The sequence below is a fragment of the Gopherus evgoodei genome, chromosome 8 (genome assembly GCF_007399415.2).
Source record: "Gopherus evgoodei ecotype Sinaloan lineage chromosome 8, rGopEvg1_v1.p, whole genome shotgun sequence".
NCBI lineage: Eukaryota > Metazoa > Chordata > Testudines > Testudinidae > Gopherus > Gopherus evgoodei.
This window is the reverse complement of record NC_044329.1, coordinates 74,443,310-74,471,309: the sequence shown is the minus strand read 5'-3', so window position 1 is coordinate 74,471,309 and position 28,000 is coordinate 74,443,310. Positions and strand designations below refer to the sequence as shown.

Below are 28,000 nucleotides of genomic sequence, written 5' to 3'. Positions count from 1 at the left end.
GGTCCCCAGCAGCCGCTGGGCTGCAGAGCAGCAACTGGGAGGGGCTGGAGTTAGAAACATTCCCTCCCACTCCCTGACTGAGCTCCCTCCTGCCAGGAATGTGCTGGAAGGCGGGGGGGGCAGGTGCAGAGGGAGGACAGAATGACCCCGCCACAAGGGCTGCCATGGGGTGTCAACATGTGCCCGGTCACAGGAGTTCCCCCCAGTATAGGGACACGTATCAGAGGGGTAGCCGTGTTAGTCTGGATCTGTAAAAGCAGCAAAGAATCCTGTGGCACCTTATAGACTAACAGACGTTTTGGAGCATGAGCTTTTGTGAGTGAATACCCACTTCGTCTGGGCCTCATCCTCCCTGAACTAACCTCGTTATCTTTAGCTTGCTTGCATATATATACCTGCCCCTGGAAATTTCCACTACATGCATCCGATGAAGTGGGTATTCACCCACGAAAGCTCATGCTCCATAACGTCTGTTAGTCTATTAGGTGCCACCGGATTCTTTGCTGCTTTTACAGTATGAGGAGGCACCAGTTGTCTATGGGGCGCCCACGGGAGAGGCGGCAGAACAAGGGCGGAGCAGAACCTTGGGAGAAGGGGCAGGGTCTGGGATGGAGCTGGGGGGGGTCGAGCACCCCCTGGGAAATCAGGAAGTCAGTGCTTATGTCTCTCTGCCTCAGCTTCCCATTTTGGAAATGGAGTACTATTACCTTCCTAAATCTGTCTAGTCTATTTAGATTGTAAGCACTATCGATCAGGGACTGACTCTTACTACATATTTATACAATGGCTAGCAAGACACTACATCCTCTGTTAGATTTTTCCCATAATGATGCACATTTACAGCTACCATCTTAAAAAGCATTTTGTGTTGGATATGACCCTAAGCTGGTGTGCGTGTGTGTCTCTCTCTCTCTCTCTCTCTCTCTCTCTCTCTCTCTCCGTGTGTGTAAACAAGCAGAAGAGTCTGTGCTCACCAGACCTCACTTCCTTTCAGAGCCTGGAAAGGAACCGAAGAATCCCGAGTTGTATGTACCATGCCTCTGCTGTCAGCAAATATCTGTGAAATTCAGTGACAAAGTGTCCTATTCCCACCTCCAATGCTAACTTACATGGAGGTTGATAACATACTACTGCTATCAGTTACTTCATTAGTTCAAGTGGCAGAGGGCTGTGAGGCCGATCTAAAGATTCCAACTCTGCTGATGACCTATGTATGTGTCAATATAATGCCATGTTACAGAATTTGTTTTTTTTCAGTTTGTTTTAAAAAAGCCTAGCATATTACATGCATAATCATTAAAAGAACATTCAGAGTCCAAAGTCAAGCACTCACAAATCAGGAAATGCCAGAATTAAAGATGCTTGTGCATATGTATGAAGATACCATCTTTAAATACATTATCACATACTTCTCCACTCCCACATTCATCTTCCTTGGATAATCACAGGCTTAGCCTCCAACACGGACACCCCTTTCAACTGCTAGACCCTCACCCTCCCAAAATAATCAAACCCAGAATCCAGGAAAGTTTTAACTCCAATAAGGGAAAATTGCCAGAGATTCCATAGAGATGTCACAATTGCTACTTATTTTACCTGGAAGATATTCAAGCACTAAGGTGATGATGGGTGGCAACACAAAACCCTATGAGATTAGATAAATAAGATTTGGTAGATACTACAAATAGGTAAAAATAGAGATAGTTAGAAGCGGTAGACCCCCTACAGTAACAAAAGATGCTATACTCACTCTTCCAAAAAGTGCTGCTGGGGCCCTATAATAGAGCCTGGTCGACATATTCTAATCCAAGCAATGACTTCAGCATGTGTGAACCTATAGTGTTTCATTATGTAACAGGCTATCAATGTTCCTGTTCTCCCCAGACCAGCTACAAAAGACAAAAGGACCAAAATAAATATTTATATACAAATACACATGTACAACACTTAAGTATTTGGAAACCAAAGTGTTCCCCCCAGGATCACATCTCTATATTGTAATTTCATACATGCCTCTGATGTTTGATTTGTGATTTTTACTTAATTTCTTATTCTATTTGCTAGGTTTTAGAAATAAAGCTTGCCAGATACCTAAATAAGTATCAAATTGTTGGAAGTTTGTTTTAGTGTAGGTGTTTAAGAAAACATGGAAGAAAGGTGGAATTGTGGATTTCATCGTAATTTGCATCATCACTTCACCACTAAAACCCTTTATATTGTAATTTTATTTTTTCAGAAATTTATTTCAATAAAGATTTTTTTAAAGGAAGCTTTTAATTTTTATTACTGATTATGAAATACAAAAATGTATCTAACATCCTATAATAAATGTTAAAGCAAAATGTATTTCCTGATAAAGTAGAAAGAAAGTTTTAAGACTGACCATTTTATAAGCTGTGGCCCAAATCTTGCAAACACTTAAGCATGGGTGTGAAAAGATATCCACATTTAAATGTTGATAAGATTGGGACCCAAATTAACTTTCTGGAATCACTATATCATGTTATTAAACGAACACTCATTCAATTTTTTAATTTTTTTTTTTGCAGTTTGGCAAAACTATAAAAAATAAATACTAGTTAGTACTTCAATGGCTGTTTTCATCTAAACAGATTAAAGGAATGTACAAAGTGTTCTGCACAAGGGAAAATGAAGAAACAGAATCTAAGGGACATGTCCAAGTTAACAGCAAGTTAGCAACAGAATAGGGATTTGCCCAAGTCCAGTCCTGTGATCTATCCACTAGACCACACTGTCTCCCCAATAAAATATTTACAGTATGGTTAATTACCTGCAGATGTCCATTAGCTCCTTAACCATGGTTTCTGCACTAACAGTAACTCTTGAGATGCAAACATTTTTATATTTCTACCTAATATTTTTTCATTTAATATAGAACAACCACCACTCTGCATTTAATCAAGGAATACTAATTGTGCTGTCTGACGTCTTAGAATGCTAAAAGAATTTAAGAAATGGGATGTATGGGGTCACAAGAACAAATAATGAGCAGATTCTATTTATTACAGCACTAGCTCCGTAGAATGAATTGAAGCGGAAGACAATGTTACATTAGAGACAGACATTCAATTTGTGTTGGGAAGGCAGTTTATAAACAGACTATTCAAACTGTAACAATATTTGTCTGAAAAAGAAAACACTCTCTCATCTATAAAAATGTTTATTAATAACATTTGTTACTGAAGGTTTCAGCAGAAAAGCTATGCGAAAAAATTAAGGCTATGGAAACATCTGCAATAGCAAACTTTCAGATTAAATGATTTTATTAAAAGCTCCGGTAACAAGTGATTTCTAACATGGAAGCTGTAGAAATATCCCTGGCAAAACAAGAAAGCAATACAGCTACCTTGCAGTATATTAAGTATTAATTAACCCTGAATTTGTGTCTTCTAGATTTAGTAGAGCCCAAGGAAGGAACAAAGGCCAAGTAGTTGATCTTCAGACAGTACGGTACTGAACGGACAACTAGTTCAACAATATAAATGTATAACACTGAATTCAGAGCATTTAGTCATATAGTTGTAACACAACTGTTAAAGTGTATCATGTCCCTCTAGTTGTTAATCCATATAAAAGATAACAATCTCCTATTATCATCATCAATTTAAATTATGACTTTAATTCAAGCCATACAGCTCTGTGTTACTCTTGTCAAAAGCCTGCTGACAACTTCTGGTAGAGGATTGTTACACACCTGAACTTAGTTTTTTCTAAACATTTTGCAGGAAAATTTAGTCCTCATAGAAATGACAAATGAATACAAGCATAGTACAAAGAAATATTTTGCTAATCTCTCTCTCTAACTCCGTTAATGCACTTCATTCTTGATCTTCAATGCCCGTTAGTCCTTCCTGTATAATTTTTTAAAAAACCTACCACTAACTGCTTGATGCATCAAGATATAAACTTTGTGACATCAGCATCATGAATGGGAGTTAATTTGCAACCACTTACTTTCATATGTGATGAGAGATCAAGTTCTAGTGAACTGATCCAGTGGTTCTCAAACTAGGGCCACCGCTTGTTCAGGGAAAGCCCCAGGTGGGCTGGGCCAGTTTGTTTACCTGCCGAGTCCGCAGGTTCGGCCGATCGTGGCTCTCACTGGCTGCGGTTCGCCACTCCAGGCCAATGGGGGCTGCAGGAAGCAGCACAGGCCGAGGGACATGCAGGCCGCCCTTCCTGCAGCCCCTAATGGCCTGGAGTGGTGAACTGCAGCCAGTGGGAGCCACGATCGGCCGAACCTGTGGACACGGCAGGTAAACAAACTGGCCCAGCCCACTAGGGGCTTTCCCTGAACAAGTGGTGGCCTTAGTTTGAGAACCACTGAACTAATCCACTGTGCAACCTATCCAGCTCTCCTCTCTCTAAAATTTTAATTGAGTACATAATCCATATTTGATTACTTAAAAAAAAAAAAAAAAAAAAAAAAAGATACATTAAGTTCCTCAGTGCTACAGCTAACAAAAAGTGTCATGCCAGGTAGAGTATAAAGATTTTATTATGTGCTACCCAGTATTAAGTTATGGCGCAATATACTTTATGTTTTACTCTTCCTCAGGCTAAAACAGTAACTTCAAAATTGTATTTTACAATTAAAAAAAAAAGTTATGTTCTTTAGACAAAATTTGCAGCAGCAATTCAGAAGCATGAAGAGGACTGTGTGCCTCTTAACATCTACTAGCCCACTTTCCATAAACGCTAAAGAGAGATCTTCAGCAAAATAAACAAAACCAAACAGCAGCATCATTATATGGAATAAAAAAAATAAACTCTGAATAGCACTGAGTGGCAAATAATGTAATGTATAGTTCTCATGATGGAGTAGAAGAATTTAATGTGAACTCTTGGAAGAATGAAGATAATTTTGCTTGAGTTTTTGATCCTGTGCAGGTTATTTTCAGAACTGGCAAATGCTTTTTCTTATTTTGAACTGCAAACTCATAAGTACACCGGGTTAGGTTTTTACATACCTTTACAGTGTACAGCTATAGCACCTTCAGCATTCTCGCAGATGTTCAAGAACCGTCGCACTATATTGTCACTTGGCGTGCTTCCATCTATGAAGAACAGGTCATAATGCTCAAAGCCAGCATCTGTAAAACGTTTTGCCTCATAGATCTTTTTGTTTAGTCTTATGATTGATGTGACATTGTGCTTCCTGAAATAGGGAAAGTAGGCTTCAGGTGCATGAAGAGGATAACCTAAAAGGAGCAAAAAAAAGGTTACACATTAATAAATCACTGAAAACTACTACTACACACACACACACACACACTCCATAAAAAAAAGACTCACAAATTAACACATGTTTTGAATTAAAAACTTTTTACTAATTCTGTAAACAATCACATTTGACATTTTAATAAAGGTAAATATATCTATATGAAAAAATATGCCAAGATGTGTTAAAAATTAACAAAAAGCTTTAGCCTGAGGTTTATAAAGCTATTATTCTTACAAATAAAGGTATCAGAAGACATTAAAGCATAATGTCTCTTAGGTATTGTACAAAGTCCTGTGTGTTATAAGTTAGGTTTACAATTAATACATTAGAAACCCCTTCACACTCTAAACTTATTCTTATAATGAAGGATTGTTTGGTTTAAAGTGAGGAATGTATATGAATGCGGGATTCCATAATGGTGGTGATGTGTATTTGTTGTAGAGCCACAGGCCAAGAGCCTTAGAACAAGTGGACATCTTCTGCAACTAAGAAACTAAGTACAATATGTAAAGAATATGCTAGCAATGCTACTATTATGTGAGCACATAATATCACAAGATGCGTTAATTTTAAATTGCTATTCTACTTTTTTTAATTTTCACCTTTATTTGTGTGGGTAGTACACCCAGCCAAACTGAACTTACCATTGTTTATTGTTGGTTAAGAGTGGGTAACTCATGTAGAGAAAAAGCAGCTTGTGTTAAGAAAAGGTCAGATCATTTTTTTCTTGATTTGGGTTATTTACCTGAATTTCTTCCAGCAATACGTTTTGCTGTCCCAAGAGGCAATTGGAGAAATTCTGACTAATCTTATTCATGACTATCTGGGCATGTAGAGGGAGGGGGATGGAGAAAATAAACGTATAAAAACATTTAAAACTAAATACTCCTAGCAACTAAGTGAAATCCTGGTCCCATTGGAGTCAAAGCCAAAACTCCCACTGACTTCAAAAGGGACAAGATTTCACCATTTATGTAATAAGTCACCGTTCCCTTACTGCTAATTTTATAGCTGTAACTTACCTTAATATTAATGTTAGGATTGTTAAGAAAAACAGTTAAATAAGTTTAAATCCTGCAAATAAAAATGTATGTTACAGGTAGGGCTTTGGAGCTGTGCTCCAGCTCTAGCTCCGTGCTCCACTTCAAAGCCCTGGCTACAGGAAGCTTTTTCTCTGAACCCAAGAGCTGGAGTCTCCATTCTGAAGTGAGTTTTTCACAGAGAAGTTGAAGATGACCTCCAGACCTCTAACCTCAAGGGAAAACAAAATGGATCAGAAGACAGGATTAGATGGGGCCATGATTATTGCTCCAAGAGAAAGGTGATCCCCTACACAAACTAGAAGCTTGTCTTTTTATGTTGTCTTCAGAGAGGCTTTTGCAATCCTGAGAAGGCCCTGTCTGAGAATCTTTTGAGTCCATAAGTCAGAAGTAGTATTGGCTCAGCTTGAGAAGAAATTTTTCAGCTTTCCTACAGAGGAAGGTGGGCCTGGGCCAGCAAAGTTTCATTGTCTTGAGAAGACTACACCTCTGGGGCAAACTCTCTGGCGCTGGAAAATAAAAGTTCACCAGGCCAGGAAATTCAATTGACAAAAATATTGCTGGTTTAGAGAGGAATGGAAGTCATGGTTTCAGGAAAGTGTCCTGATGTTCCCTCAAGGGGTTTACAGAGATCGATAGAGGGACGTTTTATTGAAGTCAGATGATTCCTTAAGGGCTTTTTCTAGGAACTGAAGAGTTTTGCCATATCAAAGAGTGACAACCGGGATGCCTCTAGAAGAGGTGCCTGTATCTAGTGTCCCAAGTATATACTACTTTGACCTACTGTGTTGCAGAGAAGAGATCCAACAAGAAAATGGCAATGTCACAAAGCTCTGCTGGAGGGTATGCATTCTGACTTGCATGGGACACAAAAAAACCCCACTTCTGAGTCTGAAGAAAATGACTCCAAGTCCTATGATAACAGTGGAGCAGAACCCATGTGGATAAGCTGAGCCAGAGAATGACAGTACTGGGGATATTAATGGTGGTTTGCCCCTGGATTGTATTGCCTCTTAGGTACCAGAACATAGAAGGCATCAATACCACATGCTCTTGCAGAGCTGGTGTAGGAACCATAGTCACTATTACCAGCTGAAACCATTCCTAGACTACCAGGGATACCTGTTCCAAAAAGATGAGCAATTCTCTAGTGGCTGCATATGCTTCTGGCGTCATTGGTATCAGAACTAGGCCTTGAATATGAACTTTTTGCATAGAAACATCAGGCGTCAGCCTCGATGGACCTGGAACAGGTTCCAGAGATGACAATCCCCCCCTTTCTAGATGAGGAATGCTCTGGGGAATGTTTCCCCTCAGTCTCTCTCCCAAAGCCTTAGGCTCTAGATGGTCTTGGTACCAATGCTCTTTCTGAACAAAGTACTAAGTTCTTGGAAGATCTGGTTCTCTTCTTTGGTACTAGAGATACAGATCGAGGTGCCAAAGATATTTCAGTAGTGTGCTCCAGACTGAAGGTGCAGCACTTGGAATACGCTCTGAATTCGAGGGCTCTGATGGAGAGCAGGGTGCCATCTCCATAAGGAGACACTTACATCTGCCTGTCTCTTTTTTAGACAGGCTTAAATCCTTTACTTATACTTGATGTGGGATTCCTCCAAACATTTTAGGCAGCTGGGGTGCAAGTTGCTGACCTGCATCAGCCTGGCACACAACTTGCAGGACTGAAACCACAGAGTGCAAGGCATGGCTCTGGTACCAGTACTGAGATTCAAATCTGGCCCAAAAAGGCCCTAAAACTGAAGCCTATCACTAGCACTAACTATACTCTATACCAGACTGACTGCTAAGAGAACAAGGAAATTATATACAAAAAGTGAGGGAAAAGCTTGCGACAGCAAGACTGAAAGTGCTCCAGCAATGATCACTGTGGTGAGAAGGAACTGAAGGGTGGTTGGCTGCAACTTCATATTCTTATACCTGCATGCAGTGGTGTGTGATGGTGGAGAGCGCTTGTGCCACTCCAGTGGATGTTACTAAGGGATAAAGTTCCCTGACAACTGCGCATGAGGTGCATACATACCTACAGTAGAATAGATATGTGCAACCACTTGAAGAGCTCACCGACTTAGCAATGAGAATACAGGTTAAATCACTCAAGCAATTACAGTCCTTCATTGCCTTGCCACAATCCCTCTGTATACCCAGAAGACAAAAAAGTTCTCCTACAATTCACTGGGAAATCGTTAAAGAACGGCTCCGCTTACTCCAAGAATCATGAGATATGCTCCCATAAGTCCTGGTGACACACAGGTGGCTGCAGCACCACCAAGGACACAGTAACTTTGGGATGGCTTTGCAGTGTGGCTGCTCACTCACTCTAAAGTATTCAGACTTCATACGATAGTCCAATCTTTTCAGTACTGTGGGCTGCATTTGTAGCTGTGTAGCACCTCCACAGGGAACGTACATAAACAAACTAGTGTCTCCCATGAGGCGTGACCTTGCATGTACAGTACATGGATGGTCATGTTGTGCAGAGGATGCCATTTTGCTCTACAAAATGGTGTCCAGGCAGCGTGACCTTGCCTGGACCATATATATGTGAGGCCATGCTGTGCTGAGGATGCCAATTTTGTACTGAAAAATGGTGCAGGGCTGGATGCTTTTGGGAGCCAGGCACAATCATCCTGAGGAATGGATCCTTCCCACTGGCGGCCAGTTGGGCCACCCCTCATTCTAACACTTCAGTATTTTACTTAAATATGTGCTTTAAAGGAGCAAATCACATCTGTGAATGTGTTTTGCCCACTGCAGGTAATGATTGTAACTGAAATGTTAAAATAAATAAATAAATAAATAAAGTTTTTTCTCAGTTCATGTACTCAATACATTTGACAGTTTCCGTTTCCCTGTATAGGTAGTCAGTTTCCATTTTAATTTGTATGCGTGGAAAGAAACCATTAAAATTAGAAAGTGTAACTTTAAAAACCACAAATATTGGCAGGGAAACTGCAGAGTAGGTGTAGCACAAAAAACCCAACCCACCTACCTGTAACCAATTTTTTAAAAACTAAGTAGATTTCTAGTTGGTTCTTCCCCTTTAAGTAGTATGAATAAAAATCCTTTCCCCTCTCAATCAGGTTTCACATCCTTGCTCTCTCTAATGTTATAAAACCTACTAGTTTCTCCATCATCTACAGAATCTTCAACAGGCAACACCTGAATTTCTAATGTAAAAAACACATTTTTAAACTCTTCAGGGCTTTTTTATACAATATAAAGAATCTGGTCTTGCACACTTTTTTCTTCATTTCCCCTTTCGTAGTTCATCTTTAATTCTGAATAGAAGTGAGATCAGTTGTTAGTTTCAGGAAGAAAAGTAGGGGGCCACCTCAAATTTCTGAGTCACTTACTGAGTGAATTCCACAGATCTCTTCTAACTGTCACTGAATGAAATTAAGTCCTATAATGTGAAAACTCTATACAAAATTCTATCCAAACTGATAAAAAACAAAGAACCCCCTCCACCAAAACAAAATATCAACTTTTCAATCCACCTACTAGAATCAATGTAATTTAAAAAAAGACAAAAAAACCCAACACTAACTCTTAACTACTCTCTTCACAAATACGTCAGAGATTGGAAATAAAGACTAATCATATTAAGGAAGAGAGAGGTTATAAAAAATACAATGTTTTGACATATGATTGACAAGAAAAACATACCATTTTCAATTTTGGTTTTTGGATGAGGTCCACTAAATGCTAAAAATTTTCCTGGAACAATCCAGTTGAAGTCACCATTTTCTACCCGCTATTGAGCATTTTAGGAGAGAAGAAAGGAAAACATTTTAAAATTCACACACAACTGTTTAAAATCTATTCCTGAATAATACTTTTTTTTAAAAAACAACTATCCTCTGTACAGAAATCATAAGAGCAAAGCATTTCAGATGTAACTATTTGGCTCAGAAAATGGGAGAAACCAGCCATGTATGAAGCTATTTGCCAGAAATTTACATGATAGTGCAGGTAATCTTAGAAAAGCCTGAAGATCTCTCCAAAGCATATAGGCAAACCTTTCTACGCCTGACCTAAGACATTTCTGCATTATCAAAGGCTATGGAAATCTGCCACATCATTAACAATGGCAAAAAAGGAATTAATAGTAAACAAATTAAGACAAATTAAGCTCTCAAAATAATAATTTCCTTTTTCCTTGTGAAAGTTGTAATCCATGTACTGGCATGTCTCTGATGGGTCAGTAAACAAACCAAACTATAAATCAATTAAGAGGATATTAAAGGTTGGAAGAGGGTTTTCTTTAAAAAACAAGGTTGCATGTTCCTCTAACATGAGAAACAGAAGTGTTCTGTTTATTTTCAAACTCAGGCTTCACAACTTATATGTTAACCTGGAATTCTTCCACTGCTCACTCAACGGGCCAAACCTAAAAGCATCTTTGAGATACATAACCCAAGACTTCCCTAATATCTAAGGCTTCTTAAAAAAATTACAGATGGATTCATTCCCCGTTTGACAATGTAGTTGCTTTACACATACATTTTTTGCAATCGCACTCTGTTTGCATGTTATATAAGATTTTTATATAATGTATGAGTAGATGATATATTCAGTAGACCAGCTCACCACCCCATATAAAATCTCGCCAAGTAAAAAGTTCTGATTATGTCCATCACTGTAGGTAATTTGTAAACTATTTGCCTGGCTACTCCATTACAACTGACTCCATGGTCCTCCCACACGTAAAACTTATGCTGAAGTAAATAGGAACATAAAGACTGGTGGCCTTACTTCTTACCTGGCAAATAGCAGAAACAAACAAATTTATACCAATGTCCATAACCTCAGTAGATTGAGCAGAATTTTATATAAGAATGTTTTTTACTTGATAACTCAGTGTTGTCAGCTGTATTCATGAATACTGAATTCTTTGTATTTAAAAAGGGACATCATCCATACCTCAATTTTTAACCTACCTGAACAAATATACAGCTGACAGGTAACTGGAGATAGCTGATAAGAACCTAAAATACCATTATAAATTCAGTATTTTCTGTTTAGTTCAATGAAAAGGGAACAATCTATAAGCCTGGACCTGTGTAGGACAATGAAGGAGAAATGGTTTCTACATCCATTATTCTTGCATACCTGTCCGTTTAAAATTACTCTTAAAACAACTCCCACATCTTACACTACAAGTCATCACATTTGTGACCATGCCAAAAATACATAAGTATTCACATTTTTAGCTTCACATACTGGAAGTATGTGGACTGAATAAATACACACAGCAGGTTAGTTTGTGTGCATGCTCAGAGTTTAAACTGGAGAAGTGCAAGTATAAAGGTAAGTTGCATTTGGTTATGAGAGAGTTGGGGAGAACTGGAGAAAGGAGAACACAGATACTTTTTAAATGGGCAAACCTGAAAGAATGCAAGAGGAGGAAATTGAAGAGGCTCCCAGATTCTCATTTCTTTAAGTAGGTCAAAATTAATCCAAGGCGGCAGTGTTCCTTTAAATAACATATTCCACATTCTCATTCTTCAAAAGTGAATAATCTCAAATGTAAACATTAACAAATAATGGAACACTCTGTACACACATTACTAGTTTATACTATTATGTTCACACCCTGCTAGAGAAACTTGACTGGGCATGTACATATTCCCAAGAACCTTCTTTTTTCAATCAACCATCTTTTGTTTTTAGAACAAGTATTTTACTACAGCATACAAAGAGTAAACAGAATAATGATTACTTGCTCAACATAAAATATAGCAACTAGAACAAAAAATGCTGAGCAATGCAACAAAGGCTGCTGTCGTGGAGAACAAAATTGGTTTATCAGTCTATACACAACAGCACATTACTGTACTTAGAAAAACCTCTTTCAAAGATTTTTAAAATTCTGGGAACAGCTAGATGGTAGGAGGCATGGGAGAACTCAATTTGGTGAATGTTGAATGTTCAGTACTGAGTTCAACGTTTGTCTGTCATTTCACTTCCTGCAAACTAAAAACTCAATTAACTTTTCAATGGACATTCTTCTTGCCCATTTCCTACTGTCTCTTGTACTTCAGGGGGATCTTAACTCATATCACAGAATCATAGGACTGGAAGGGGGGAGGGATAGCTCAGTGGTTTGAGCATTGGCCTGCTAAACCCAGGGTTGTGAGTTCAATCCTTGAGGGGGCCATTTAGGGAAGTGGGGATTGGTCCTGCTTTGAGCAGGGGGTTGGACTAGATGATCTCCTGAGGTCTCTTCCAACCCTAATAATCTGTGATTCTGTGAAGGGACTTCAAAAGATCATCTAGTCCAGTCCCTCGCACTCATGGAAGGACTAAGTATTATCTAGACCATCCCTGACAGGTGTTTGTCTAACCTGCTCTTAAAAATCTTCAAGGATGGAAATTCCACAACCTCTTTAGGCAATTTATTCCAGTGCTTAACCACCTTGACAGTTAGGAAGCTTATCCTAATGTCCAACCTAAACCTCCCTTGCTGCAATTTAAGCCCACTGAGTCTTGTCCTATCCTCAGAGATTAAGACAAACAATTTTCCTCCCTCCTCCTTTTAACAACCTTTTATGTACATGAAAACTCTTATGTTCCCTCTCAGTATTCTCTTTTCCAGAATAATCAAAGCCATTTTTTTCAATCTTCCCTCATAGGTCATGTTTTCAGACCTTTAATCATTTTTGTTACTCTTCTCTGGTCTTTCCCCAATTTGTCCACATCTTTCCTGAAATGTGGTGTCCAAAACTGGACACAATACTCAAGCTGAAGCCTAATCAGCGCAGAGCACAGTGGAAAAATTACTTTTGTCTTGTTTACAACACTCCAGCTAATAAGTTGACTCTTGTCGTCCACTATGGCCCCCAGATCACTTTCTGTCGTACTCCTTCCTACGCAGTCATTTCCCATTTTGTATGTGTGAAACTGATTGTTCCTTCCAAAACGTAGTACTTGGCATGTGTCCTTATTGAATTTCATCCTGTTTACTTCAGATCATTTCTCCAGTTTGTCGAGAACATTTTGAATTATAATCTTATCCTCCAAAGCATTTGCAACCCCTCCCAGCTTGTTATTGTCCATAAACTTTAAAAAAGTATATTATCTAAATAATTGATGAAGATATTGAACAGAACTGGTCCCAGAACTGATCCCTGCGGGACCTCTCTCATTATGCTCTTCTAGCATGACTGTGAACCACCGATAACTACTCTCTAGGAACGGTTTTCCAACCAGTTATGCACCCACCTTATAGTAGTTCCATCCAGGTTGCATTTCCCTAGTTTATGAGAACGTGATGCAAGACAGTATCCACAGGTTTACTAAAAAGTCAAGATATACCACATATACCACTTACCCCCATCCACAAGGCTTGTTACCCTGTCAAAGAAAGCTATCAGGTTGGTCTGATGTGATTTGTTCTTAAGTAACAGTCAGCATGGATTTGTCATCACCTCATTATCTTCTAGATATTTTCAAACTGATTGCTTTATTATTTGCTGCATTACCTTTCTGGGTATAGAAGTTAAGCTGACTGGTCTGTAATTCCCTGGCTTGTCCTTATTTCACTTTTTATAGATGAAGACATCTAAGTTATCTAAGTAATTTTTAGCGTGTTCTTTCCCTATTTTAGCCTCTGATCCTACCTCATTTTCACTTGCATTTACTACTTTAGATGTCCAATCATCACCAACCTTCTTGGTGAAAACCGAAACAAAGAAGTCATTAAGCACCTCTGCCATTTCCACATTTTCTGTTATTGTTCTTCCCCCACTAATTGAGTAACAGGCCTACCTTGTCCTTGGTCTTCCTCTTGCTTCTAATGTAGTTGTAGATTATGCCTCTAGCTAGTTTGATCTCATTGTGTGTCATGGTCTTTCTAATTTTATTTTTTATATTCATTCTTTGTAATTTAACCGAGTTTCCACTTTTTGTAGGACTCTTTTTTGAGTTTCAGATCATTGAAGATCTCCTGGTTAAGCCACGGTGGTCTCTTGCCATACTTCCTATCTTTTCTACGCAGTGGGATAGTTTGCTCTTGCGCCCTTAATAACGTCTCTTTGAAAAACTGCCAACTGTCATCTTATCTCAAATAAATTAAACAGCTTTTTAACGGAGTCATAGAGACCTGTTTAAGTTAAGTACTTCTATAAATCTTTAGACTTATTTTATTTAAGCATGCTCAACTGCAGCACTACACTTAAAAAGGGACACCAGTGCCTCTGTGCTAGCCACATGAATGATTTTTGAAAATACAGAGAGTTTTCTAGAAATACATACAGTAGTACATCAAAGCACTGGAAAAATTTAAGTAAGGTGGCCTTTTTAATAAGCAATCTTCAGAAGAGATTTTGCTATGTATTCAATTTACTGTTGAATACACCACTGGTACATACACCACAGTTTTAACTTATACATTTACATTGGTCAGAATATCATGACAGACATACAGAAATAAAATCCCAAGTCCAACACTACAACTGATTTCTACTTATGCACGCATTCTAATTCATAGCATATGGCACTGCACATGCAAGTCTAACATACTTTGAGCAAAGCTAGAATTAATAATTAAATATTGAGATATACAAACCTCATAGTGTTCATACTCATCCACATCAAATGTCTTAAAATCAAAAAAACCATGCTGAAAGGCCTAAAAAAAAATAAATTTTTTTTTAAAAAATAGTTTCTTACATAGGAGATTGATCATAATAGTCTATTGTCAGGTCTTTGTATTTTGTAGCATATTTGAGAATCAACAAAATAAAACTGCCTGAGTTTAAAATGTTTAAAAATCCAAAAGTTTATACTAGGAACATTGAAGCTTGCACATTTGAGCAAATCAGAAAACTCGGGACTTTAAATAACATTAAGGTACCACCTGCCACATAAATTCTACCCCCTTATACATATAAGTATGCTACAGCTTGTTTGTTTTTTAAAACTTTTTTACTAAGGCAAAGCTATAATAAAATATGAACATACTACTTCGTACACTACTTATTCAGGATCAGGTTAATATTCAAAGAAGCTGACTATATATTCTGGTTTGCTGGCTGGGGAATCCTCCTCCCTTGAGGAAGCCTTTAATTACATTAACAGACACTACTTCTCAAATAATAAACTTGACGATTTTTAACTAGTTACTTATTACTTTATATAGTGTATTGTGTAAGATGCACAATGATTGAGAACAAGATTACCTCACTCAGCAATTTTGGGAATAAATGACTTATGGAGTCTGACATACAAAGTAGAACATGAAGTACAAGGTTATAGAAAAATGTATATTATATTGGAGAAATAGTATACGAGTATATAATTAAAGATTATAATGTTTATGCAAATGGCATACAAAGGGCATGGTAGTGTATTCAACCTGTATTTTGGTATTCCCTAACTTAATTGTGCAACTATAACATTTTCCAACTTTTTCTCTTTTTGGTGGTATATATAGTTCCTGAAGCACTATGCGATTTTTCCAACTTTGCATTAAGTGTTTTTTTCCCTGGTTGATAATACTTAAGTCTATAATATCTTGTGAATGAAGAAAGACATGGCAGTGATTATCTGTGGGGAATACATGGTGTAAAGTTCCGCAGTATGTTAGCATAAGTATTTATACCAATGAAACAGATATATCCATCATGTTCTGAAAAACGTAGGTTATACAAAGTGTGCTTTGAGATTAAGGAGCGTTTAACCTAGTTTCTGCACTAGGTGAAAAATGCATTCTGTAATTCTACTATACAGAGCGCAATCTTTTAAAGGCAGAACAAAACAGTTTCTTCCAAATAAATAAAGCACGACAAGAATTTTGCTTTAGAGTAAAAGAGGAGAATTCAGCTTGAAATATTTTTGGCTTTGCAGTTCAGTGAGTTAGAAATTCAGTGCTGATCCCTATAACGGAACAAAGAAAAAACGTGATCTCTGTATCCTTGCTGATAAACACACGTTCATTCCCATGCACTAGTGTAATTTCCTACATCTGGTTTTAGTCATCTCCCAGAGCTCTCAGTGAGATTTCTTACTGTTAGTACTTTGTTAACTGGATGGATTTCTCCACCCAATGTGAAGAGTTCAGAAAATATTCAGCTTGCTTTTTGGTTTATTTTGAAGAAACTAATTTGCTTCAATACCCTTGCAGAACAATTAAGATTGTACATTTCTATTGATAAACAATAGAAAATCTAAGATAAATCCTGCTCTCCTCCCTGAAGCAAGTGATCCCACTGAAGTCAGCAATGAGACAGAGGAGCAGAACTTGCTCTTATCTTGTGGTATAAGGTGACTAATTAAAGTCTCATAATATTTGGTGTGTCTCTTAAATCCCTACCTACCAGAGTCATGTGAATAGATGAGAACTCTCTACCCTCAGGGTTGTGAAGAAAAGCTTAAAACATGACCCAAGAGTATCCTACCAGTCCAAAAATCAGAAGATAAATAAACCCCCCAAATATATATATTTGTAATAATCTCACTTTTAGGACAATCTCCTGATTTTAGGGGACCTGACTCGTGTTTTTTTTATTTTTGGTGCTGACAATCCTGTCATGTGTTTTTTAGAAAATACTTATTTCTTCGGTCCCATGCATCATCACTGTACACTGAATCCCTAGTAGAAATATTACAAAGAACACTTATCTATACATTTGACTTTTTTTTAAAAAAAAAACAAAACTAGTTTCCTTGATAAAAGGTTGACACAAAAATTATAAAGTGAAAGTCCAGTTTGGAAACCATAAATTGAAAATGAAGAAATACTCAAGTCAAATTGCTGTATAATGGTACAACAAAAACTAAGCAAGTTATTAAAATTGCATTACCATTTTCCTTTTTCAACAGTTTTGGAAAGGCTGGGAAGATATATCAAATCATAAAACTCACTGTTCCAAGAATTTTATTTAGTACAGGTCATAAAGATAATACTTGTAATAAAACTGGATTAAGCATTGTTAAATTCTCTCACCATCATTTGCAAATACTGTGTTAAAGATAGTTTTTTTGAAATATCAGTTAGATTAAATAATTTTAATTAAATCTTAAGTCTATTTTCTCAATAAAGTAAGGATACTGACCTAAGTTATTCCTTTGTACCAATTTTTAATTTGAGCCAACTAATTGTTACAGAAACATTTCCACACAGAAGAGGTTTGGTGGACATACAAGTTCCTACACATCAAATGATCTTCAGAAGTCCGTGAAACTCAGGTGGTGGCCAACTAGTAAATTAGTAGTTTAATACTTTCTCCTACTCTCTGCATTTAAAGGAAGCACTCATGCTTTCAAGTTTTGTGGCAGGGTATGACTCTTTCCCAGAAAATTAAAAACAAAAAAGCAAACCAAACCACCAAAAAAACCAACCAACCAAAACAAAAAACCATCACCAGATTTCTAGGTAATGTTTGTTTGTTTGTTTTTAAAGAATCATTGTATTTTACAGTAAGGAGACGTGATATTACCTTTTTTATTCCCTGCAAGCAATCCAGGATTGTGAGATTGTATGTGCAGTTCCCAAATGAGGCATCCCTAAAAATTTAATACAAATTAACATAAACACGTACTGGACAAAAGTCAGTCAGTCAAGAAAAGGCATAATCACAGCAGCATTATTACATCCATTTATTTCATAGTTATTCAATTCTAATGTGAAAGCTCAATCTAGTTAGCAGAAAACATCACTTACACTTACAAATATGAATATGACAAATATCTTTTCCCCACACTGAGTAACTCAATTTCTAGTAACCAATGTTTAAATTATCTTTAAAAAAATTAAAAAAAAATTCTTTCATCGCAGCAGTAATACATTTTCAGGAAACACACAGTACTGCTTTGTGATAGATTAATTATCTTTGTTACATATGCAGCAGTGCTTAGCAGCCTCAAAAAAAAAAAAGCTTTATTGCAGCATGTGCAAGAACAGCAGCAGTCTTGACAACAAACAAATGCATAACAGAAATCAGAAACAAATCTTAATTTCTGTTTTTAAGCAACCCAGATACCCTAAGGAAGAAGGGTGAAGATGACCAATTGGCATTTCTTCTGAAATCAATTTCACTTAAATATGTCACTGTAGATATGGTTAACAATTATCTTGATACACAATGTAACTTTACCAATATGGTAAAAATGTAGTTTCTCTGAGTGACATGAAATTATATTCAATATCAAGCCAGATATTTAAAAAAAACCAAACCCCCAAACACAAAATGAGTATTATTCAAAAGTTACACTGAACGCACTCATAAAAATTGCCAGGCAGAAGTGAAAATTTTTTTTTAAACTGTTCAACACTTTCATGGAACATGTACTTCATAAATGGTTTCCCATCTTAATACTTTGAGACAACTTACTTTTCCATAATGAACACAAACAGGAAGAAATAAAAAGCTTTTCAAAATGCAGCCATAGTTTAACAAACATTTTTCCATAGACATACTGCCAAAACATTAATACAACCTGTTCTAACTTGGAAATTTTCACACTATTCACCCTGTAGAACCAAGAGACCACTATAGAAGTGTAGATGTGTAGTACATGATTTTTGCATTGTGAGAACATATATGCATCTATATGAAATGCTCAATCTGATGTAGTGATTTTTATCTTAACTGACAGTAATACATGAAGGCAGAGGTAAGGAGGGAATTTGGTCCACTGCTTATTTTACTAAATTAATGTTTCTGTCTATCTGTTAATTATCTGCAATTTTGTAATGCTGCATGACTTAGAGCACTTGGGGAAACCAACTGTCAGAAAAAAAACAGGAACTACAAATAACCTTGCCACATTCAGAGCTAAACCCACCTCTTTCCCACAGTAGTATCCTCATTGTCCAGCCACACTGAAGAAAGACAGGAGGCACTGGATGTGGTTTAACTAGGTGGCAACTTTATTCACTTAAAATATCTATTGTACAGTGCAGGTCCCTCAACCAAGTCCAGCTACTGCACTGCTGGGACCCTCGTAAGAGAGTTAAGGGGGCTAGAAAAAGAGGGGGGGCTGGTTATCCCTTGTAGCAGACTTAAGACCCCCAAAACTCCACTTCTTCATCTCCCTTAGAGATGTTTTCCTTTAAATCATTTTCCAATATATTTTATCCAATTACCAAGTCCCTTCCATAATGACACTACACTCTAAACCCCCTTCCCCTACCCCAAACCCACAGTGGGGAAAGTGAAAAACTCACCCCTTGGCCAATCTGCAGTGGGGGACATTTTTTTTTCCTCCAGTCTCTGAGGAAAAAGGGGTAACTAGAATAATGCCCACTGTGGGTCATGAAGGAACCCAGGATTTTTTTTTCAGATTTCATGGATCGGTGCTGTGGGTGCTGCCAGCCTGATCCAGATAAAAGATGGCTTCTCTGGAACTGCTCAGGGTATAAATGCCCTGACTTACAGTCAGCTGGAAGGACAGTGGACTTTCCCTGCCCCACAATGACCACTTGGGTCAGCCACTTCCTGCTCCTACTGGGTAAACTTTTCCCCTTTTCCCCCTGCTGGTACCAGTAACAACCCACTGCATACAGCTTTGGTGAGCATATTCTCCTAGGCTCATTCTCATAAGGGATTATAAAGGAAGTAACCATTTGCCTCAGCCATACTTGCACCAGGTCAATATAACTGATCAATATGAATGTCTTAAATCAGAACATCCATAGATAGGTAAGATGAAACATTTAGAAGAGACATTCAGATACTTCAGGACAGCATTAACCTGTCTGACATTAGATGATCTTCCCAATAGACAGGTTGTCCCCTAACTGTTCACCAAAGAGGACTGTCGCACCCTTTTCTGAATCATAGGGCTGGAAGGGACCTCGAGAGGTCATTTAGTCCAGTCTTCTGCACTCATGGCAGGACTAAGTATTATCTGGATCATCCCTGACAAGTGTTTGTCTAACCTGCTGTTAATCTCCAAGGATGGAGATTCCACAACCTCCCTAGGCAATTTATTCCAGTGCTTAACCACCCTGACAATTAGGACATTTTTCTACTAATGTCCAACCTAAACTGCCTTTGCTGCAATTTAAGCCTATTGCCGCTTGTCCTATCCTCAGAGATTAAGAACAATAATTTTCCTCCCTCCTCTTTGTAACAACCTTTTATGTACTTGAAAACTCTTATGTCCCCTCTCAGTCTTCTTCTTTTCCAGACTAAACAAACCCAATTTTTTCTATCTTCCCTCATAGGTCATTTTTTCTAGACCTTTAATCATTTTTGTTGCTCTTCTCTGGACTTTCTCCAATTTGTCCACATCTTTCCTGAAATGTTGCACCCCAACTGGACACAATACTCCAGTTGAGGTATAATTAGCAAGGAGTAGAGCAGAAAAATTACTTCGTGTGTCTTGCTTACAACACTCCTGCTAATACATCCCAGAATTATGTTCGCTTTTTTGGCAACAGTGTTACCCTGCTGATTCATATTTAGCTTGTTGTCCACTATGAACTCCTGATCCATTTCCGCAGTACTCCTTCTTAGGCAATCATTTTCCATTTTGTATGTGTGCAACCGATTGTTCCTTCTGAAGTGGAGTACTTTGCATTTATCTATCCCACCATCAACCTCAGCCTGGATCGGTCCACACAAGAGATCCACTTCCTGGACACCACAGTGCAAATAAGCGATGGTCACATAAACATCACCTTATACTGAAAACCCCTACTGACTGCTATACTTACCTACATGCCTCCAGCTTCCATTCAGGACACATCACACGATCCACTGTCTACAGCCAAGCCCTAAGAGGCAACGGAATTTGCTCCAATACCTCAAACAGAGACAAACACCTACAAGATCTCTATCAAGCATTCTTAAAACTACAATACCAACCTGGGGAAGTGAGGAAACAGACTGACAGAGTGAGACAGGTACGCAGAAGTCACCTACTACAGGACAGGCGTGTGATGAGGTGGGGGGTTTTCTTGGGGTTTTCTGTGTTTTCCAATGGTTTGCATGCACAGGGGGTGGGACTCAGTGTCCCCAGGTGTTACTGATTTAACGAGAGGAGAGGGAGTGTGTTGTTACAGAGGACCGGAGAGGGAACTCGGGACCCTGGCCGATGGCCTGGAAGATGGAGACCCCAGCGACTGGTGACCTGGAGACCTGGCTCAGGAGACACAGCTGGTTCTGGCCAGTGGGAGGACAATACGCTGTGAAGAGAGGACCTCGGTGATCTGACCAGCCAGTTCTAGTCAGAGGAGGGCTGAGAGGAGAGGAGACCCAGGCCTTCCTGTTTACAACCCTGTTTACTTGGTGAGAAGACAATGGACAGAGGCAGAGTTTGGGGCTGGGGATATTGGAGGCCCAGCTGGGAAGCAAGGGGGTTCTGGGCTGGAGAGGGGGAGCAAGCAGAGCCCACCGGGATGCAGGGAGACTGGGATGTGCTGGGCTGAAGGAGGCCAGGCTTGAGGCCCTAAGAGTTTCCCGTGCTGTGTTCAAATCTCAATAAACCCTCTTGTTTTATGCTCGCTGAGTCACTCTGGTCTAGAGAACAGGGTTGGATCAACCCCTTTGGGGGTGAGGAGGCCCGGGGGGTCCAGAGCATGTGGACTCTCTGAGGGGGCCCACGGCAAGAGACAGACGTGCTAAGGCTCAGAGAGGTACGGCTCCAGGAGGTGGAGGGGCCTGACCCCAAAGAGAGAGTGGACCTCCGAGAAGGGCTGTCACACTGAATGGGGCACCCCCCACAGACTGCACGGGGCCTAAAGTGGGCACCATCTGTGAGTCCGTGACAAGGCCCAACAAGGAAAATAACAGAACACCACTGACCATCACGTACAGCTCCCAGCTAAAACCTCTCCAGCACATCATCAACGATCTACAACCTATCCTGGAAAACAATCCCCCCCACTCTCAAAGGCCTTGGGAGGTAGGCCAGTCTTTGCTTACAGACAGCCGCCCAACCTGAAGCAAATACTCCCCAGCAACTACACACCACACCACAGAAACACTAACCTAGGAACCAATCCCTGTAACAAACCCTGTTAGCTTCTCTGTCCCCAAATCTACTCCAGCGACACCATCATAGGACACAACCACACCATTAGAGGCTCATTCACGTGCACATATACTAATTTGATATATACCATCATGTGCCAGCAATGCCTCTCTGCTATGTACACTGGAAAAACCAGACAGTCTCTACATAAAAGGATAAATGGACACAAATCAGACATCAGGAATGGTAACATACAAAAGCCAGCAGGAGAACACTTCAATCTCCCTGGATACTCAATAACAGATTTAAAAGTAGCCCTTCTTCACCAAAAAAACTTCAAACAGACTTCAAAGAGAAACTGCTGAGCTACAATTCATTTGCAAACTTAACACCATCGATTTGGGCCTGAATAGGGACTGGGAGTGGCTGGCTCACTACAAAGGCAATTTTCTCTCTCTTGGTATTGACATAAGAATAAGAACATAAGAATGGCCCTACTAGGTCAGACCAAAGGTCCATCTAGTCCAGTATCCTGTGTTCCGACAGTGGCCAGGGGCAGGTGCTCCAGAGGGAATGAACAGAACAGATAATCAAGTGATCCCTCCCTCGTCGCTCATTCACAGCTTCTGGCAAACAGAGGCTAGGGACACCATTCCTGTCATTCTGGCTAATAGCCATTGACGGGCCTACCCTCCATGAATTTATCTAGTTCTTTTTTGAACCCTGTTATGGTCTTGGCTTTCACAATATCCTCTGGCAAGGAGTTCCACAGGTTGACTGTGCATTGTGTGAAGAAATACTTACTTTTACTTGTTTTAAACCTGTCTATTAATTTCATTTGTTATGAGAAATAGTAAGTAATGCTTCCTTATCTACAACAGTGATTTTATAGACCTCAATCATATCTCCCCTTAGCCGTGTCTTTTCCAAGCTGAAAAGTCCCAGTTTTATTAATCTCTCCTCATATGAAAGCCGTTCCATACCCCTAATAGGTTGTTTTTTTTTTTGCCTTTCTGAACCTTTTCCAATTCCAATATATCTTTTTTGAGATGGGGCAACCACATCTGCATACAGTATTCATCATGTGGGCGTACTATGGATTTATATAGCGTCAACATGATATTTTCTGTCCTTTTTTCTATCCTCTTCTTAATTATTCCCAGCATTCTGTTCGCTTTTTATTTTTTTTTATTTTTTTTTATTATTACAGCTGCTGCACATTGAGTGGATGTTTTCAGAGAACTATCCAGTGGTAATAGCTAATTTAGACCCCATCATTTTATATGTAAACATTTTAACTGATACTTTCTCATCAATTATTGGGAGTGGACAACATCCACCCTGATTAAATGGGCCTTCAACATTGGTTCTCCACTTGTAAGGAGACTCAGTTCTCTTCATGTACCAATATATATTTGCGCCTGTATTGGTAATTTTCACTCCATGCATCTGAAGTGGTGGGTTTTTTAACCGACAAAAGCTTATGCCCAAATAAATCTGTTAGTCTTTAAGGTGTCACCGAACTCATTGTTTTTGTGGATACAGACTAACATGACTACCCCTCTGATACTTGCAGTTGTCGGTATTGAATTTCGTCCTATTTACTTCAGACCATTTCTTGTTTATCAAGATCATTTTGAATTATAATTCTATCCTCCAAAGCATTTGCAACCCCTCCCATCTTGGTATCATCTGCTAATTTTTAAAGTGTACTCTCTATAACATTATCTAAATCACTGATGAAGATATTGACCAGAACTGATCCCTGAGGGCTCCCACTTGTTATGCCCTTCCAGCATGAATGTGAACCACTGATAACTATTCTGTGGGAATGGTTTTCCAACCAGTTATGCACCCACCTTATAGTAGCTCCATCTAGGTTGCATTTCCCTAGTTTGTGTACTAGTCTCTAATTGAGACAGAATAACTGACTACAGGGGAGGCAACCTATGGCACGTGTACCAAAGGCAGCATGCGAGCTGATTTTCAGTGGTACTCACACTGCCTGGGTCCTGGCCACCAGGCCGGGGGCTCTGCATTTTAATTTTAAATGAAGCTTCTTAAACATTTTAAATACCTTATTTACTTTACATACAATAGTTTAATTATATATTATTATAGACTTATAGAAAGAGACCTTTTAAAAACATTAAAATGTATTACTGGCACATGAAACCTTGAATTAGAGTGAATAAATGAAGACTCGGCACACCACTCTTGAAAGATTGACAACTCCTGGACTAGAAAGTCCTCTGGTCTGTCTTATCTGGTAAGGCAATTCCTATGGTCCTAATTAAGTCCGATGTGTCAGAAAATACAGAACAAAAACAGTTACAGCAAGCCTTGATTGCACATCATAAAACAAACAGTGTAGCTTCCCTTTTTAGCTGGCTAGTACAGTATTTTCTATATACACATTTTCATGTTTTAAGAGAAGAATATGTATTTTCACCAGAAGGAAATATATTTAGTTGCAATTATAATGGCAGGTGTTGTCTTTGGGGAAAGGTTTACTCAAGAAAAGTACAAATGACAGACTGCTTTGTGCTGCATTACAAGTGAGTTGCTTTTTATAATCTAATGACAAATATGAAGTTAAACATAAAAAGTATGTTTATTTGAAATAAGTTTTGGCATGGGAAAAACTGAATTTGAATAATTTCACTGTTACTTTAAAAATATTTAACAACAAATTCATTTAAAAATTTTAAGCTTTCAAGTTTTCTCAATAAAAATCAAAATATCCTCTTGATAAGCTTCAAAATACACAGAAAATAATGAATTTTGTTATATAAAAGAAGGAGATACAATTTTGAAGGGGCTAAAATGCATAAAAAAGTAGTTTGGAGAAAATAAACGCAAGTGTATTTTAGTACTATGTCTGTTGAGACACAGAATGAATAGGAACATACATATGAATATATAAAAAAACAAAGAAACACCCTGAACAGAATAGCGATAACAGAAAATTTATTATACATGGAGAAGGTAATTAAGTGGCAAAGCTATGAGAAAAGGATAAAGTGTTTTTGTAAAGCGTTTACAGAACGATGTAATGAACGGTGGTGATTAGACTTGTTTTGTATGAGTTATTATACTACAAATTGTGCACATAACTTTTTTTTTTTTTTTTTTTTTACTATTCCAAAACATTCAATTGCAATTAGCATATAATTCTGGCTGTATTAGTATGTGTACAATAACCAACTACTCCTCCAGCTGATAAGTCATCAGATACTGTGGCAGAGGCACTGAATTAATGCTTTATTTTTAAGAATCCATTTTGCATCAAGGAAGTGTCATGACAGCTGATTTGGCTAACTGTAGAAACCCAAATAATTTGCCTGTTATATTCATCAAAGCATTAAAATGTAAGAATTTACTTTATCTCATTACTTATGTCAGCTCACATAAAAATCAACAGCTCGTGTATTTGTAGATGAAATGCATGCAGTAATGAAATGTGACAACTAAGCAAGTTTAACGAAGTTACTTTTCTTTGTTTCATTTTACAAAAAAATCATCATCCTATCAACATAAACGAAAACATATTTCAAGCAATAGTTGCAGGAGGGTAGATTTTCATTAACTACAATTAAGCACCATGCTCAATCTAAAGATTCAATTCCTAAACAGTCATAAGAGAGTGTTCACTGGAATAAAATGTTTAAATTACTCACAGCCTGACAATGAAATGATGAGAGAAAGAACAGGAGAAAGCTAGGATCAAAGATAAAAATGGAGAGTGCAAAACTAATAGCCACCATGCATCTCATACCTGTGACAGGTGAGAAACACTAAGCAATCCTGTCAGAAAACAGGAGTTGGAATATTTCCTGTTTTTCATACACACGATAAGGGGAGATATAAATAATCTGCCTTCTTAACAACCCAGACAACCAGATGAAGCAGTGAAAAGTATGAACTCTGGAGAGCTACTTGAACTACGGATAGATAAAAAAATCATGACACTACCTCCCTATTAACTAAATAACCACACACTGTCAATTATTTCTATTAATTGCTATTAGAAGATGTATTTTAATATAAATGAATATAGCTCTGTACAGGGATAACTTCTGTCTCTTTCAATTTTTATAGAAATAAAAAAAATTGTCCATTTGGAACTTGGAAATCCTTTATTTTAAACCATCAAATTTATTTAGACAAATTGACAAATGAAAGGAATGGCTTGATGGTCTAAATCACAGGATGAAACTAACCAGCTTCCCTGGAACATGAATTTCAGATCCCAACAGGGTCAACCCATCCTTCTCCTTTTGAGACAACTTAGTTAAGCTGAGTACCAAGCAACTCTGTGGGGATCTTGCAGACGTAATCTTAAAGACAGAAATCTTGAATGCTCTCATGGACTTTAAAGATTCTGAGGCAGTTTTCATGAAAATGAAACTGGACAGTGCAACTTGAATGTCTATTTCTATCTAATAATATTCTATCGTTATAAGTAACAAGATGACTAATCAAAAAAATCACAGAAAAAAATATTTTCAGTTAGTTCACCGTGTATATTTGACCATGTTTCTGTGTACCCGTATTGCTACATGAGTCAGAAACCTGGACCTTCTTACAGGCAAATCTGGAGCCACTTGAGGCACTCCATATGCACTGTCAGCGCCAAATCCTGAGCATAAAGTATTTTGACTTTGTCTGAAGAGTCATAATCTCAAAGATTTCAGTCACTTGTATTCAAAAGCAGCACTATATGCTCTTTGGCCATATTGCCTAGAAGGACAAAAACACCTCTGCACACAGTGCTCTGAAACGCTCCATTGATACATGAAGTGCATCCTCTGTGACCCTAGCTGGCAACACCCCTGGGACCACCCCACAGATTTCTGGATGCACATGATTGAGCCAGATTTGAGAACTTCACTGCATGATGCTGGTGCAGTGGTCCTTAGTAGACTGTGGATGTTTGTTGATTTCTGAGTAGTCCATTTTACTGTTTTGTTGATGTCCCACTGTACTTCCTGTCTCATGCACTAATATACCACCATTGCTGGTACATACTGATCAGGGGGGAGCTAGTTTGTATGCTTTTCCCCTGGTTCTGCAAGAAGACATTCACCAGTAACAGTAGCAGCAGAGATGTAAACTAAACAGAGAGGAAGGCATATAGGGAAACAGCAGGCAGGCACGTGGACAAATGAGAAGGATTAAGAGTGTATCTCAAGTAGGTGTGTTGGAATTACTCCTAGGCCCATTCCAAATATCAGCAAGAAAGTAGAAAAATGTGTGTTTAAAATATTTTAAAAGAATTTTTTAAAAAGAAGTTTCAGGGCATGCTATTTAAAGATGTTTTGTCACAATTTAGTTATTCAAAAATAAGTTAATTTATAAAAAAAAGCAAGCTTTCCAGCATCTATTATTTCTGTTGGGGGTTTTTAGGACCTTATCTTGCAAACACTTAGTTTCATGCTTAACGTAAAACTAAACAAACAAACATTTTCAGACTTAAGGCCTTATTTTTATTCTGGTGGACCCAATAAAGATTGGGACTAGTTGTTAGTGCAATGTATAGCCAGTGCTACCAGCTCCGATTGTTATTAAAGTTGCCTGACACTTTCCATTATGAAGACTCTGTTTTCAGTTGCTTATAACTTTGCCAAACTTCAACTGTTTGGTCAGAAACTTTCCTTGAAGGGAGTCTGCATCAGACTGATTTTAACTTAAGTCAAAGTGGGTGAGCCATTTTTTGAGAACAAGGCTGTTGTTTTTCAGTATTAAAAAAAATGTTGGCAGTGTTTTCCTT

The 28,000-nt window shown here is 38.3% G+C and overlaps 1 protein-coding gene across 3 annotated transcripts in view; it reads right to left on the bottom strand.

Annotated features, from left to right (window-relative positions):
* Positions 1-28,000, bottom strand: part of CDC14A (cell division cycle 14A) — a 117,934-nt gene that overhangs the window by 42,291 nt on the left and 47,643 nt on the right. For all 3 annotated transcript variants that reach the window (XM_030571798.1, XM_030571799.1, XM_030571797.1), the window contains exons 6-10: positions 17,745-17,811; positions 14,873-14,935; positions 9,970-10,057; positions 4,992-5,222; positions 1,751-1,889 (exon numbers count right to left, since the gene is read on the bottom strand). In XM_030571798.1, coding sequence (XP_030427658.1) covers positions 1,751-1,889; positions 4,992-5,222; positions 9,970-10,057; positions 14,873-14,935; positions 17,745-17,811 — 588 coding nt within the window. The remainder of the gene's footprint in view (positions 1-1,750; positions 1,890-4,991; positions 5,223-9,969; positions 10,058-14,872; positions 14,936-17,744; positions 17,812-28,000) is intronic.